Here is a 14,341-nt window from a genome sequence, read left to right on the forward strand (position 1 = left end):
GAACTGTCGGTCAGCCGTCCGGGTCCCAGCCCGCAGGTCTTGTCCTCAGGTCTCGATAGGTAGGTGGCAGCGCGGGTCCTGCAGGCGAGGACTGTGGTTTCTGACGGCAGGGATGCCTGCGGGGATTCAGACCTGGCGGCTCTCCCCCAGCAAGGACAGCACTGCCCAGCTCTGGAGTTTGGCTTAGAAGGGGCCTCACCTGGATCCTTTTAAGGGACGTTTTGCTTTCTTTTTTTTCCCTAGCGTGAGCAGGTAGTAAAACGGGAGCCCTTCTGTGGGGAGAGGGCAAGGAATGAGGCGAAGGCTGAACGGAAGCTCTAAGTAAAAGAACCTCCCTCCCTCGGGATATGTCCCAGAAAGAAGAGTGGAATTAGAATGGGATGGATATGGAAGCCGTCTCAGCGTGGGGGGAAGGTGGGTCTTTGAAACTTAGAATTTGGAAAGATGCTGTGGGCATAAGTTTAGGCAAAACGGCAGAATTTTAAGTCTTTGAATGTCTAGAGAGGAAAAGGTAGAATAGTCTGTGCTTCTTAAATTCCACATGTATTCCTTCAAGCCTTAGTCCCCTGTGTGGTGGATGGTGGCGCTATTTCTAGGGCTCAGAGATATACAAAACACATGCTATATTATGTTTCTGCTGTAAATAAATGAGGAATAAATAGATTTTCCCACGTATATTGGACTGAGATAATATTTGTTGACTTTTTTTGGGGGGGATGTTTGGTAATAAAATGAGCAAATTAGTGCAAAATGGTGAGGGAATAATTTGTGTTCCCCTTAGGATGGGTGGCATATCGCTAAATAAGTGTCCCTCCGAAAGACAGTGCTACATTTATTGGTGCAGCTAAGACTCAGCCTCTCCTAACTCACCATTCTAAGAAGAGTGTTGCTACTTTCTTTCCTAGCTAAGTGATCCACAGGGAAGGTAAAAATCTCTTGTGCTCCAGACTGTGGGACAGTAGTTTCCCCAGGCACCAGATACTGGTGTGTTTTGGATTCTTTGTAGGTGTGCTGACAAACTGTGATAGATGTTTAGGCCTGGCACTGTTATGTGGAGATCCCTCTGATGAAACATTCAGCTGAGCAGGTTGTGCTGTGCAGCCTACACTAGAGTACAACTTGTTGTAAGAAGTTAACAGTCCTAATCCAACATCAGCGCTCTAAAGAAGGATCTCAGCTTTATTGGAATTGAAGACATTGGCCTCATGGATTCATAGGGAATGTGGTTAGGGCAGTACACAGTTCTATTTGAAAGGGGACAGAGTGCTCCGGGCCCCAGTGAGGTAACTGATTGCAGTTCTGTGCTTAAGCCCATAAATTAAGCATGAACTCAGAGTTATGTGCTTTTAGGCACTTGTCAAAATCAGGAAAGCCTCTTATTCTCTGGCATGGCCTATTTTTGTATCTTCTATAATCAATGAATCAGGTCATGAATAGATTTTCACCATGAAGGGGTTTTTCTTTTTTTTCCTGTATTCTCTACTCAAAGTGAGAGTAAACGACATTTGGATAGCACCCACACTAGTTTTACATCTTTGTTTGTGAGACTTTTTATTCCAGTGTCATAGCAAATCAGAATATCCGCTTTTTTTCTCTTCCTTTTTTGGGGGCATATATATAGGGGGTGCAGGTAGAAGATTTTGCCCCACTTCCTTGAGGGAACTCTTAAGTGGATAGATGTTGACTCCTTTTATTGCCTCCTTTGGGTCTTAAGTGGTAAACTGTGATGAGATCTAATCAACGTTTTATTTGAGTCAGGTTCAGTGAGCAGGTTCTGTTCTCTAAAAGCGGCATTAAACTGTGAGCAAGCTAATTTTTGACAGAATGTTCCTACAGGAACTTTGTAAGCATTATATGCCCCATTTGTTGCAGAATATGAAATGTGGCATTTCCCAGAGAATGATGCCTGTAGATCTTGGTGTAATTTGTTTAATATTTACAGTTGTTAATTTCCTCTCTTTCTTGAGAGGGGAAACCATTAGTTTTATGTTTAATCATAAGGGAAATTTAGGCCTTTAAAGGGGAAACTATCCAAGGGTCTTCTAGAAAAGCTTGCTCCTGGGTAACCTAAAATTGGAAATATGTCCAAATACACAATGGTTGAATATTGTTGTTTTGAGAGAGCAGATTACTCTAGCACAATGTTCTTTCAAACATTTAAAAGCAGAACCATTTGCCAAGTGTTATTATATGTAGGACCCAATCCCAAAGTGTGATTGCTGTAGCTGAAGAGGGCCACCAGTTGCTCCACCTACGCAGAAAGGCAAATCTTTGCCCCCTCCTCTCACTAGCAAGATGATCAGTGTTTTTCTCTTGAAGTACTTCCTCATCATTGCCCTTGGGGGCTTTCTCAGAATTCCGGTGCTGAGCAAAACAAACTTTTGTTGCCTTTAACTTTTTATTTGCAAGCTTTAGCCCTTTTTGTACTGTAGCCTTACTCATCCATTCTTACAGTGCTTGTCATCCTCCTGTATTTGTCCTTAGTTAAATGTCACATATTTTTTCCAACTTTTAAATGACCTGTGCATGCATACTTATTTAGAGTTTAGGGATCAGGCAAAAGTTACATCTTGCCTACTGACTCTGATTAGTTCCACCAGGAGCGTTATACTGAGGAACTGAGGGCTCCTTCCAGCCCCAAAGGTTAAGAGTCTGCACTTAGTTGTGAGGTGTCTGTGTGTAGGATAGGCAAACATTTGCCTATGACTTTCATTTTCTTTTTGTATTGGCACTGGTTGTGGTAACAGTTGTATTTTAAAGAGTCATCTTCCCTTTTAGAATCTTTCTAAAGTGAAATTGGGTCAATTTCTTGTGAATTCTTTGAAATATACTGCTTTAAAAATCTAGGATATGTATTTATGTTCAAGTCACTCTCCTCTTAGCTGTTACTAAAACAAACAGGGCTAGGTTGGGTTATACTGTAATAACAACCCTAAATCTTCAGAGATTTAAAGTAAAGTTTATTTTATGTTAACACGGAGTTGGCTGGGAACCTTGCCCCATGTTGTCCTCTTTCTGAGACTTGGTTCAACAGAGAAGACCTTGGTTTGAGTGTTTTCAATCATCATAGCAGAGAACAAAGTGTGTCATGCTTCATGATACATATATGTTAACTCTTAAAATCTTCCAGAAGTTACATATTCACTTTGCACATTTCATTGGCCAAATCAAGTCATGGCCATACCTAACTCAAGGAAGTGGGGAGTAGGATTTTAACATGTGCAGAGAACTAGAAACATTTGGACAGTCTACCCTTTTTGTCAATAGATATTCTCCTTCCTACATGTACTTCATCCTTGGCTCTTCTCAGTGGAGATAACCCCTAAATCCCATCCAGTCACTGTCAAGCTCAAAGTCTGGGATCTCTGAGTAGTACCCAGTAGCCATAATCTCTTGTAGTCTCTATCTTTATAAATTATCTGTCTCCGTCACCCTGTTGAATACATAGTGTAGGGACAGATAACTATAAACTATAGTAAGTGTTCCCATTTGGAGAGGAGAAGAATGGAAGACATATACCAGACTCTGGACTGTAGCAATTTTGGAATCTTGCTGGGCAGATATTGCTAGAGCTCTAAATTATAAGAAAAATGAAATGAAAAAACACATCGAATGACTAGCCCAATTTAAAAATAATTAGATGCAACAGACACAATATTACTGTGTGAAATTGCTATAAAAGCTTCTAAACATTTATATGCATTTTCTGTGTTTATCTCATTATTGTGGACCAGTGACATACAGTTCATATTCTAGCACATGCCCTGGAGCATAGTTCTCTATGGTCCTTGGCTTTATGCCCTGCAAGAGATCCTTTCATTTTTATTATCTTTGGCCCCACCTGAAGTTGGCTTTGGAGAATGTGGCTTCTTTCCATGGCTGAGCAGTTTTGTCAGCTTGTTTCCGGACCCTACAAGCATGGGGACTTAAGGGTTGTTTTAAGTTTTGAACAGCTTAGTCTTTTGGATGGTGGTGCTTCTTTGAGTACCTTTCTTTTAATACCTCGTTAAACACAATCAACAGCAACTATCACACAGTACTCATTTCTGTCTTCCAGCCTCTTCTCTTAGGGCCATAGATAAGTTCTTTAGCCACGTGAACCTAGCATGTGCTCATAAATTCGTTAGGTACTTGTCACCTCCAACTTACTGTAGCGACAGTTTCATCAAATGTTTTGTTATTCCTTAACATGGATCATTTGTTGAGGTCTTGTCTCTATGTTTCTTTGAGGAGAGTTTCCTTGAGTACTCCCAGAACAGCTTTCCTGCTGCGTGGCGCCTGAGCGAGTATGTGGGGTTCTTGTTAAGGCAGCACCTCACTTCTAGTTTGTACACCAGTGAAGATAAACTAGATTATGCTATAATAAAAACTCCCCAATCTCAGTGGCTTAAGACAACGAAGTTTATTTCTTCCTATATCATATGCTCATTGCATACCAGCTGGGGGTTCTCTGGGCTGTGCTTCATCTGGGAGCCATGCTGACAAACAGCCACCATCTGAGTGTTTTCAGTGACTATGACAGAAGAAAAGAAAGGCAGGCATATGACACAGTAGCTGTTAAACTGTTGCCTGAGACAGGCCACTTTGGCTCCCATTTTATTGGCCAGGGTAAGTCACGTGGTGGCCTCAAACTTCAGTAGTGGTGGGAAGTGCAGAAAGCTAAGTGTGATCCTAGGTATAGCTGACAGGAGAACTGGAACTGTTTACCCCATACTGATGAACCATCACACCAAGGTAACAAGGCCACATTCCTCCCAAGGAACTCAGCACTTTGTGGTGACACTTAAATTTTGAAGCATTAAGTGTTGTTCTCTATCCCATTTTCTAACTACCAGAGAAAAAAGTCACCAAGTACCCTCTGTAGCTTTGTTTTTAACTCTGTTCTTGCTAGATGTTCTCTTTCCTCACTATTTCCCATCCACACTTGCCTTCTCTTTGTTTAAAGTTATTTTTATGAGGAGACCATGTCTCTGGGCAAAAGCATTTCAATTACCATGCATGTGAAATGAACACTTTTTAGTGACACCACAGGGGTAGATTGGATTAATATGAGTAGTAGCTATGGAAGATTTGATTACATACAAGTAATATTTTTTCTTTTTAAGTCAAAGTGAAAAGGTACACTGTTTAAAAGAGTCAGTTCTAGAAGGCTTCAAAATTCCCCTTGGTATCTTACCCCCTCCAATTTCTTGTTCCTCAGAGGCAATTACTTTGAACCCTCGCAGTTTCTTTTGGTGTTGATCGTTCCATTTCCAATAAACTTGGCTTTTGGTCTCGTGAAAAATGAAGATTTAGCTCTCTTTCATCCCTTTTCCCACCCTGACTGTATGCTCCCTTACTTTCAACTCCACTCAACTCTGGTTGTTACGGATCTGGTTAAATCATTATTCAGTGTGTATCTTATGACCATATAAGCTGTGTTTCTAGCTGACCCACACAGTATTCTCTGCTTTAAGTAATTTTTTAAATAATCAAACTTACCAAAAGATGGAGAAAACTGCAAAAGTTACTACTGAGTACCTATCTCTGAATAATCACCCACATCTCTAATTGGCGAAATGCATAGTACGTTCATATGGATAATCTAATCTGTCCAATGAGGTGGGTGTGGGGAAGTATTCAAGCATTGAATGTGTGTGGTTAGACCTTTGGTTCTAGCAAATACATTCTACGTGAAAAGAGTTTGTTAACTTTAGTATCCAATTTAGTGTTTAAATGACTGAATTGTAACCACAGGGCCAGGAAAAAAGATATTTATACTTGGATTTCTCATTTGTGCTTTTACTTAAATGTTTATCCTTTTAATTAGGTTGGAGTTATTTCATACAGTAACATGTTATATTCTTTCGGCCTCAGGATGCATGCATCTCTCCCTCAGAATATAAGGAAAATATTGGATGACTCATTTTATACCATTTTCATTAATATAAAGTGGCTTTAAAATATGCTGGTTTAAAATAGATTTAATGTATAATATTTTAATGTCAAGGATACCTCTTAATTATATTATTAAAATTACTTTTTATATACCTCTCTCAGTCCTCACTCCTCATTCTCCTTGAGTTTTTGAACTCTTGGCTCATTATTAAAAGTTGATGGCAAATTTGTTCACTGCTTGATATAAACTAGTTCTAGTGAAAAGAATTATTAGGAAGTAATCAATAAGTAATTAGCTCCTGTTTTAGGAATACCTGTTCCTTACGGAGAGTTATTATACGCTTCTTGATAGTATCGAAAGACCAGAGTCTATGGAGTTTCAGTTTATCAATTCTATTGTACAATAAATTGAAGAGTAAATTTTTTCTCATTACCCCTGAAATGCTAAATTGAAGAGTTAATGGTCTTTCATGACCATTGAAATGGTAGGTGTCTAATTTAGTATGATTTTTTCCTAAATTTTTTATTCTTTAATCATTTCTTTACTGAAAAGTTCCACTCCTATCCTTATGAGTAATTCTTGCTATATTCTCCTGTCTCCTGTTTTGACATAGTGATCTTTGTTTAAAAGATAAGGGTTCGGGCTTCCCTGGTGGCGCAGTGGTTGAGAGTCCGCCTGCCGATGCAGGGGACACGGGTTTGTGCCCCGGTCCGGGAAGATCCCACATGCCGCGGAGCGGCTGGGCCCGTGAGCCATGGCTGCTGAGCCTGTGCGTCCGGAGCCTGTGCTCCACAATGGGGAGAGGCCACAACAGTGAGAGGCTCGCGTACAGCAAAAAAAAAAAAAAAAGATAAGGGTTCTATTTGAAATTAAAATTAAAACAAAATTCTCACCTATACCTGTGGGTATATCTTTACCTCTAGAAGTGCGATGTTTAATATAAAAATTAATTTTCCTAAACTATCTTCTTTTAAATGTAGATAATATATATCATCAGTAGAAAAGCTTCCTGAAAGAAGAAATTGTTCAAAAGAAATTTGAAAGTAGCAAAAGTATAAGACAAAGATAATTGACAGCAGATACAGAGGACAGCATGGGAGTAAGTACAGCATGAAAGAAGATGAGATGATAATATCTAGAGCAAATCTGAGTTCAGAAAATAGAATTGAATTAAAATATGAGTTGAAAAAGATATTTGAATTTCTAAACTGTTTAAATCTAAGTCTTAGGAATTACTAAATGTATATTAAGAAGGAATGTTCTTAAATAGTTTTAATAGATATCTTCTAGAGGATTTAAAGTAAAAAGAATGTAAACGTAGTAGACATATATTTTGGCTCTCAATTCCCACGTTAGTGGTTTTAATTGCTATTTGAGTATTAATTGTACATCTACTCTAGGTAGAGAGAGATAAAATACCCAGTTTAAAATAAATGGATTGGATAATGTTTGAAAATTAATTTTAGAATCCTTAAAAATGACAGCTTAGCATACACCATAAATATCTATTAATCTTAACATACTTAGTATTGCATTTTCCAGATATCTTTGATATCTTTTGCAAGTATCAAAAATTCATAGTATTATTAAATCAATGTCATTATATATCATCCCCTCTAATGTTTTTACTAGAAGGAAATAGTAAAGTATTAGTAAAATCAAACATGGAAGTAATGCCTTATATTATTCTTTTTGCAGATTTTACTTCATTCATTTATTTAATGAATTCATTCAGAAAAACTCTGTTGAACGCCTACTCTTGCCAGGTATTGTCCTGGGCAACAGAACACAGCGGTGAACAAAATTGACTCTCCTGCCCATATGCAGCCACAGCTGATGATGTCTTCCAGTTTCAGTGTACTTAGAGTTGGCATCTCTTTTGTCATGATGTGCATTTTTTATATGTCAGCAGTAGACTCTCTACCAGAGCTGAGTCCTCAGAAATTCTTCAGTACATTGCAACCAGGAAAAGCTACCTTAGCTTATTTTTGTCAAGCTGGTAAGTATTTTTTATACTCTAATATGATTTTTGTGATGTTTCTATTGCTGTTTAATCAATATGCTAGGAAGAATTTATTATCAGGATTAATAATATGTGCTTTAACGCTGCTACTGTAATATGCCTGCCTGGGTTTCAATCCTGACTTTGCCACTTGACCTGCTGTGTGACCTTGGTTGAGTCACTTAGCCTCTCCACGTGTCTTTTTTGTCATCCATAATGAGGAAATAGTGTGTGCTTTATAAATTTATTGTGAGGATTAAGTGACTTTACTCATGTGCTTAGTCCATAGTAAATACTAGATAAGAATTAGCTGTTAATAATATCTGAATTTCATCATCATTTCTGAAAGTAAACTTTTGGATATTTTTAGCATGTAAATATTTTAAAAGTGTTTTCAAACTTTAAATATAGTATTAGTAATGCCTTAGTTTAATACTCTGCTTTAGCTGTACCATGAATTATACTGAATTGATTAATATAACTATTGAACATAACTTATCATTATCATGGTTCCATTTAAGTTGTTTTGTGCCTTAAAAAATACTATTCTTGGAATTAGTAAATGAAGTGAATTCATACTTTTGTTGGCTCCCTTATTATAATTGTGATTTGAAAATGGTATTTTAAAATCATTTTGAAAATTTTGTACCTGTGTGTTGTGTATATAGTATTAAACTTGGAAAAGTAACGCCAAATGTGCCATTTAAATTAAACATTTATCCAGTTTATGTTTAGAAAGCTTTTAAGGTCACTTACAAAGTGAAAATATGTCATGATAAAAATATTAGAAATAAGAGTAATGAGGCAATAGGAAATAAGGGTACAAGAATATGTAACTAGGTTCATTTAGTTACTTGATTATTTGTTGTTGCATACTAGTTGGGCAAACTAATATATTTCTTTTTCAGTTTGCAGCTTTGGGCTTTAATTTTAAAAATTCATCTTTCCTAAGGGGCAAGTCATAAAACATTCATAAAACATTTCTTATTTTAGATTCTCCAAGTACCTCTGTATTTCTTGAAGAACTGAATGAGGCTGATAAACCTCTCCAGGACTATGGAATTTCAGTCACAAAGGTAGAAAGATATTTATGTTAATAAATTACTAGTGACAAACATTTTACAACTGTGTGACCTAAGACTGAGTATCTAAAAATACTACATTGTTTCACATCTTTTTCCAAACTGGAAAAATATTTTTTCTACCTTTTTTTTCATAAGAATAAACAGAAGTATAGTTAATTCCAGATTATTGTATAAATTATAAATACAGGGGAAAAAAAGCTACTTCAAATTCTGGAACTTAGAACTTTATTTTGTAAACCATTCTATTGGGGCTATGGTGTCATTTATTTTTTCAATCTTTTATTTAAGTTTTTTTTTTTTTTGCCTGACAAATATAATAGATGTCCATAATTTAGCTATTAAAATTTTTCTATTAACACAAACTGAGGTACCAAAATTGAAGTAATTCAAGTGTTTTTTTTTTCTTTCCTATTCTTCTAAGTCTTTATAATTGCTTATGTTGTGGGTTCTCATATTTATTTTTAGAAAAAAGTTAAAACAACCTAATTTGGGACTTCCCTGGCGGCTCAGTGGTTGAGAGTCCGCTTGCCAACGCAGGGGACATGGGTTCGTGCCCTGGTCGGGGAAGATCCCACATGCCACCGAGCGGCTGGGCCCGTGAGACATGGCCGCTGAGCCTGTGCGTCCAGAGCCTGTGCAAAACAACCTAATTTGAAATTACATACTTAATTTTTTTCTCAAAAAGTGTTTGAACTTGCCATGGAGTATTATGGAAAATTTCCACATGCATCATGGTTTAGATAGCTACAGGAGCCTTTCATTTAGTTTAAACATAGAATTTGTACCTCAGAAAACGGAATGATTAGTAACCCAGTGATTATTAAATTCTTTCAGATTAGTGAAAGTAATGTCTTTCTGACTTTCAGATTAGTGTCTCCCTGACTTTCTGTGTACATTTATTCTTTCTTAGTTCATTAGCCTTCCTCCTTTGAGAGATGGCTACTGTCCCTCTTGGGGCTAGAGTTCCTGTCCCTGAAGCTAGAGTTCCCAGGGCAGGAAGCATAGAAAAGTTAACTGTGACTTTTAAAGGGAAACTGTTCACTCTCACCACAGAACACTTCTGACACCAGATGTGTGTTTTTCATATGAAGCAGTTCTAACACTAACAACCCAGAATTAGCACAGACCCCACAGGTTAAGGGCCCAGTCCTATGAGATGCCCCTCACTTCAGATGTCAGTCACAAGGAGTGAGTGGGTCCCCAGGCTCCCTAGGACTTCTGTAGGACTTGGCTCCAAATGGCGGTTCTCACAACCCCCTCCTCAGGTTCCATAATTGTCCATAATGTCTCACAGAACTCAGGGAAAGACTTTACTTACTATTACTGACTTCTTGTAAAGGATATGTCAGGAACAGCCAAATGGAAGAGATGTGCGGGGCAACATCTGGAAGAGTCTCAAGTGCAGGAGCTTCTATCCCCGTGTGGTCTGGGGTGCGTCATCCTCCTGTACTTGGATGTGTTCACTGGAAGCTCTCCACACCCTGTAGTTTAGGGTTTTTATGGAGGTTGTTATGTAGGCATGATTGGTCAAATCATTGGCCATTGCTGATTAACTCCATCTCCAGCCCTAAGGTGGGGAGGTGGGGCTGAAAGTTCCCACCCTCTGATCTTTCCCTTGTCTTGCTGGTAACCAGCCCCCATCTTGAAGCTGTCTAGGGGCCCCCAGCCACCAGTCATCTCATTAGCATGCAAACAGACACTCTTATCACTCCCAGAGATTCCAAGGGTTTCAGAAGCTCTTATATTTCAGGTTAAAGACCAAATATTAGAAGAAAAGATACTCCTGGCACTCTATCATGCAGGAAATTACAGGGTTTTAGGAGCTCTGTGTTAGGAACAAGGGGCAAAGACCAAATATATATTTCTTATTATATCATGTTTATATACCTCAAAAACCTCTTTTTTAATGTCAATTCTGTTTTGTATAGAGGTCTCAGTTAACTTTGAACCACTGTTTATACTCTGGAATGATAATGGCACTCATCTTTAAGGAGCTTTGAATAAAAATCAAAATTGAAATTTAGAAACAAAATGCTAGGTTGGTATGATACTCTAAAAGGATAGTCATGCTGTTATCTAGTAACTAATAAACTAGTAACTAGTAACTGTGTGTCTAGTAACTAGAGTAGAATATTAAGGTTCATGCCCAGGGGTTACCTTTATGAACTAACAGTTTGTAAAGCTTTTACAGTTGAGGACTCTTAAGCTATGTGGAAAGGAGACTGGGTGAAAGAGATAGACCTATATTGAGTACCTAGCTCAGTCCCTGGTGCATAGTAGATACTCAGTACTGTTTATGAGATTGAAACGAGCTTGCTATATTTAGTCTTTTATTGGATAGCAAAATGGCTAAGACCCCAGTCTCTTTCTTTGGAGAGTATATATCCAAAATGGGGCGATAAAACACATTCACAGACTTTTTTCTTTTTTGGCCGCGCTGCACAGGTTGTAAGAATCTTAGTTCCCCAACTAGGGGTTGAACCTGGGCCCTTGGCAGTGAAAATGAGGAGTCCCAACCACGGGACCGCCAGGGAATTCCCATAGACCATTTTAATAACTAGCAGAACTTGGTCATTATAATAAGAGATACAAATAAAATGCTGTAGAGGTTTAAAAGAAAGAAATCTTACATGATCATCAAGGTGGAAGGTCATATTATGGTATTGGGAAAGACTTCACAAAAAGTAGCATTTTGAGATTGTCTTCAAAAGTTAAGATTTCAGGAGACTGACATAGGTGAAGAAAACACTAAAATATAAATGGACTAAGTGTTCCAGTTAAGAAAAATATTCTCAGGCTGGGAACAATAACCAAACCTAATTGTAAGCTATTTAGAAATGCATCTTAAAATAAAGGCTTTAGAAATCCTTAAAGCAAATGAAGGAAAAAATATATATATCTGCAAATAATAACCAAAAAGAAAGCTGGTATGACTATATTACTGTATCAATGTAGATTTTAAAACAAAAAACCTTTGTCATCCTTTCTGTCATAACCAATCCATCATTAAGTCCTTCAAGTTCTGCTATCAAAACTTTTCACATCTGACCACTTCCTGTACCTTCACTTTTACCCCCCTGCCCTTGTCTAAACTGTCCTCACTTCTCCTCTGGGAAACCACAAGCCTCCTATTTGGCCTTTCTCCTTTCACTCTTGTCTCACTGAACCCTTCTCCACATGTAAGTCAGATCACATTGCTGCTCTCTCAGAAAGGCTTCCCATTACAGTTATACTAACATGGAAACTCCTCTTTGGACATTTAATTCCTCTAATCTCATTTTCTGTTCTTCCACCTTGCTCAGCTTGTTCCTGACACATGCTAGTCATCTTTCTCTTACTTGGACCTTCTAGGTGTGTATTTCCGTAAGGCCTTTGCAGGTATTTTCTCCTCTGCTTAGAACTCATCTCTTCCACATATTTGTATATTTGTATGCATCACTCCATTACTTCGGTTCTTTGTGCAAATGTCACCTCCTCAGAGAAGTCTTCTTTGATGACTTATCTAAAATGTTCGGTCATGTACTATCCCTTTAATAGTGCTTTTTTCTTTATAGCCCTTAACATTGCATACTAATTAGTTTTTTTTTAATGGTCCGTCTCTACTTTTAGAATGTAAGTTCTAAAGATAAACATTTTAATTTGGAACTTAACTGTACTCCTAGTGATGAGAACAGTGACTAACATATGGTAGGTGTTCAAATGTGTGTTGAGCGGATGAATGGATAAATCTGTCGTCATAATACCAACCATCCCCTATGCTCTGACTTCTAAAAATTAAAAAAAAAAAACTACATACACTAAAATTCACTGCTTTTGGTTATGACCGTAGTCTTTTAATTCGAATTCTCTATTCCTCATATCTTTTTTGCGTATCGGTTCTCTTTTAGTAGCTTTTTTCTATAAAACAAATGTAGCTTTCCCACTTGTCACTCTGCTTTCTCAAACTCTGTTAAAATTAACTTGAACAGCAAAAACAAAAAAGCCTCATCTAAAAAAACCCTAACTTAACAAAATCCAAAACAAAATACTAACTGTTCTTCTTCCAGACTTAGTTTTGGTAAGTTATGTCGGTGGCTACCCACTTGCCCCATCTAAAAACCTCTTCATCCTCTTTATCTCTTGCCTTCCCCCATCTATCCCATGTTGCATATTACACGCTCAGTCTTCTCCCTAGTTTTACTTACTGTATTTGTGGAAAGTCGCTTGAATCTCTTCTGTCCTTTTCTGCTTTACTACAGGTCCCAGTCATCCCTGACCTGTACGAATGGGATACACCATTAACCGGCTTCCTTGCCTTTGTGCTCTCATGTCTTCCATTGTATCTCCATGTTGCTGCCAGGATTGGCCTTATGTTTTTCACATAGAGTCCTGATTGTAAGCTATCAAGGGCTGTTGTGGCTTCTCTAACATCATCAGGGACTCAGGTTCATTCTTTCTGTTGCACCATCCTTAGCAAAGGTTTCTTCTTTAAAGATGCCTTATGGTCCATGATGACTGCTGGTGCCTACTATCTTGTCAGGTTTTTTTTGTCAGGAAGAAGTGGGAAGAGCAAGAGTATCTTACCACTCAACCCCCTTTTAAGATCCTTCTGGGCATCCCAAACCAGTGACTTCTCCTAACATCATTTAGCCAGCCTTAGCTGTTGGGGGAGTCTGGAAAAGTCTTTTAATGGGGCACTTGCTTTTAATGAAATTCTGTTAGTGACGCAAAAGGGTAGGATGGATTTGGGGTTAGGAGCCAGCAATATCTGCTATACCTGTGCTCCAGCTACTGAGATGCTTTCGTGGTCCCAACTTAGCACCAGTTCTGTGCTTCCTGGCTTTTGCTCATGATTTTCTTGTCCTGCCTTAATTGTTTCCTTCCTTTCCTACCTCATTACCTTCTACTTCGTTCATCAGATTGAATTAAATCTTAGGTATAATTAAATATAACTCTTAGGTGTAGGAACAGTTCCTTTCTCTGGGTTACCTCAAGCACTTGAATAAGTGAGCAATTATAGCATACAAATCAGAAAGAAAAGTAAAAAAGAAATTTGATCTGGAGACAAACTGTAATGTCTAATTTTCCTTTCTGTTTCCCTAACCAAGAAACTTGACCTTTTGATATGTACTCTAAACGTTAAATATAATCTTTTAAAGGTTAATTGCGTCACAGAAGAAACATCGAGGTACTGTGGAAGCGAAAAGAATGTGATGAAAGCATATTTATTCAGGTAAACTATTTTTAGTTTTTTTGGCTCAGATGGACAAACATAAAGCTACACTTCTAGAATATTCAAGTATACAAAATATCACTAGGCCAGAATAAAGGTGTATGTAGTAGGGGTCATATGAAGCTTAGCAAGAAGTCTAACTAATAGATTTGTTACCTCCACTT

The 14,341-nt window shown here is 37.9% G+C and overlaps 1 protein-coding gene across 3 annotated transcripts in view; it reads left to right on the forward strand.

Annotated features, from left to right (window-relative positions):
* Nucleotides 1–14,341, forward strand: part of TXNDC16 (thioredoxin domain containing 16) — a 115,805-nt gene that overhangs the window by 191 nt on the left and 101,273 nt on the right. For 2 of the 3 annotated variants that reach the window (XM_033851147.2, XM_073800462.1), the window contains exons 2-5: nucleotides 6,859–6,977; nucleotides 7,577–7,877; nucleotides 8,874–8,956; nucleotides 14,104–14,177. In XM_033851147.2, coding sequence (XP_033707038.1) covers nucleotides 7,700–7,877; nucleotides 8,874–8,956; nucleotides 14,104–14,177 — 335 coding nt within the window. In that variant the 5' untranslated portion in view covers nucleotides 6,859–6,977; nucleotides 7,577–7,699. The remainder of the gene's footprint in view (nucleotides 1–6,858; nucleotides 6,978–7,576; nucleotides 7,878–8,873; nucleotides 8,957–14,103; nucleotides 14,178–14,341) is intronic. The other variant, XM_073800461.1, reaches the window with a different exon arrangement.

This window comes from Tursiops truncatus, chromosome 2, assembly GCF_011762595.2.
Source record: "Tursiops truncatus isolate mTurTru1 chromosome 2, mTurTru1.mat.Y, whole genome shotgun sequence".
NCBI lineage: Eukaryota > Metazoa > Chordata > Mammalia > Artiodactyla > Delphinidae > Tursiops > Tursiops truncatus.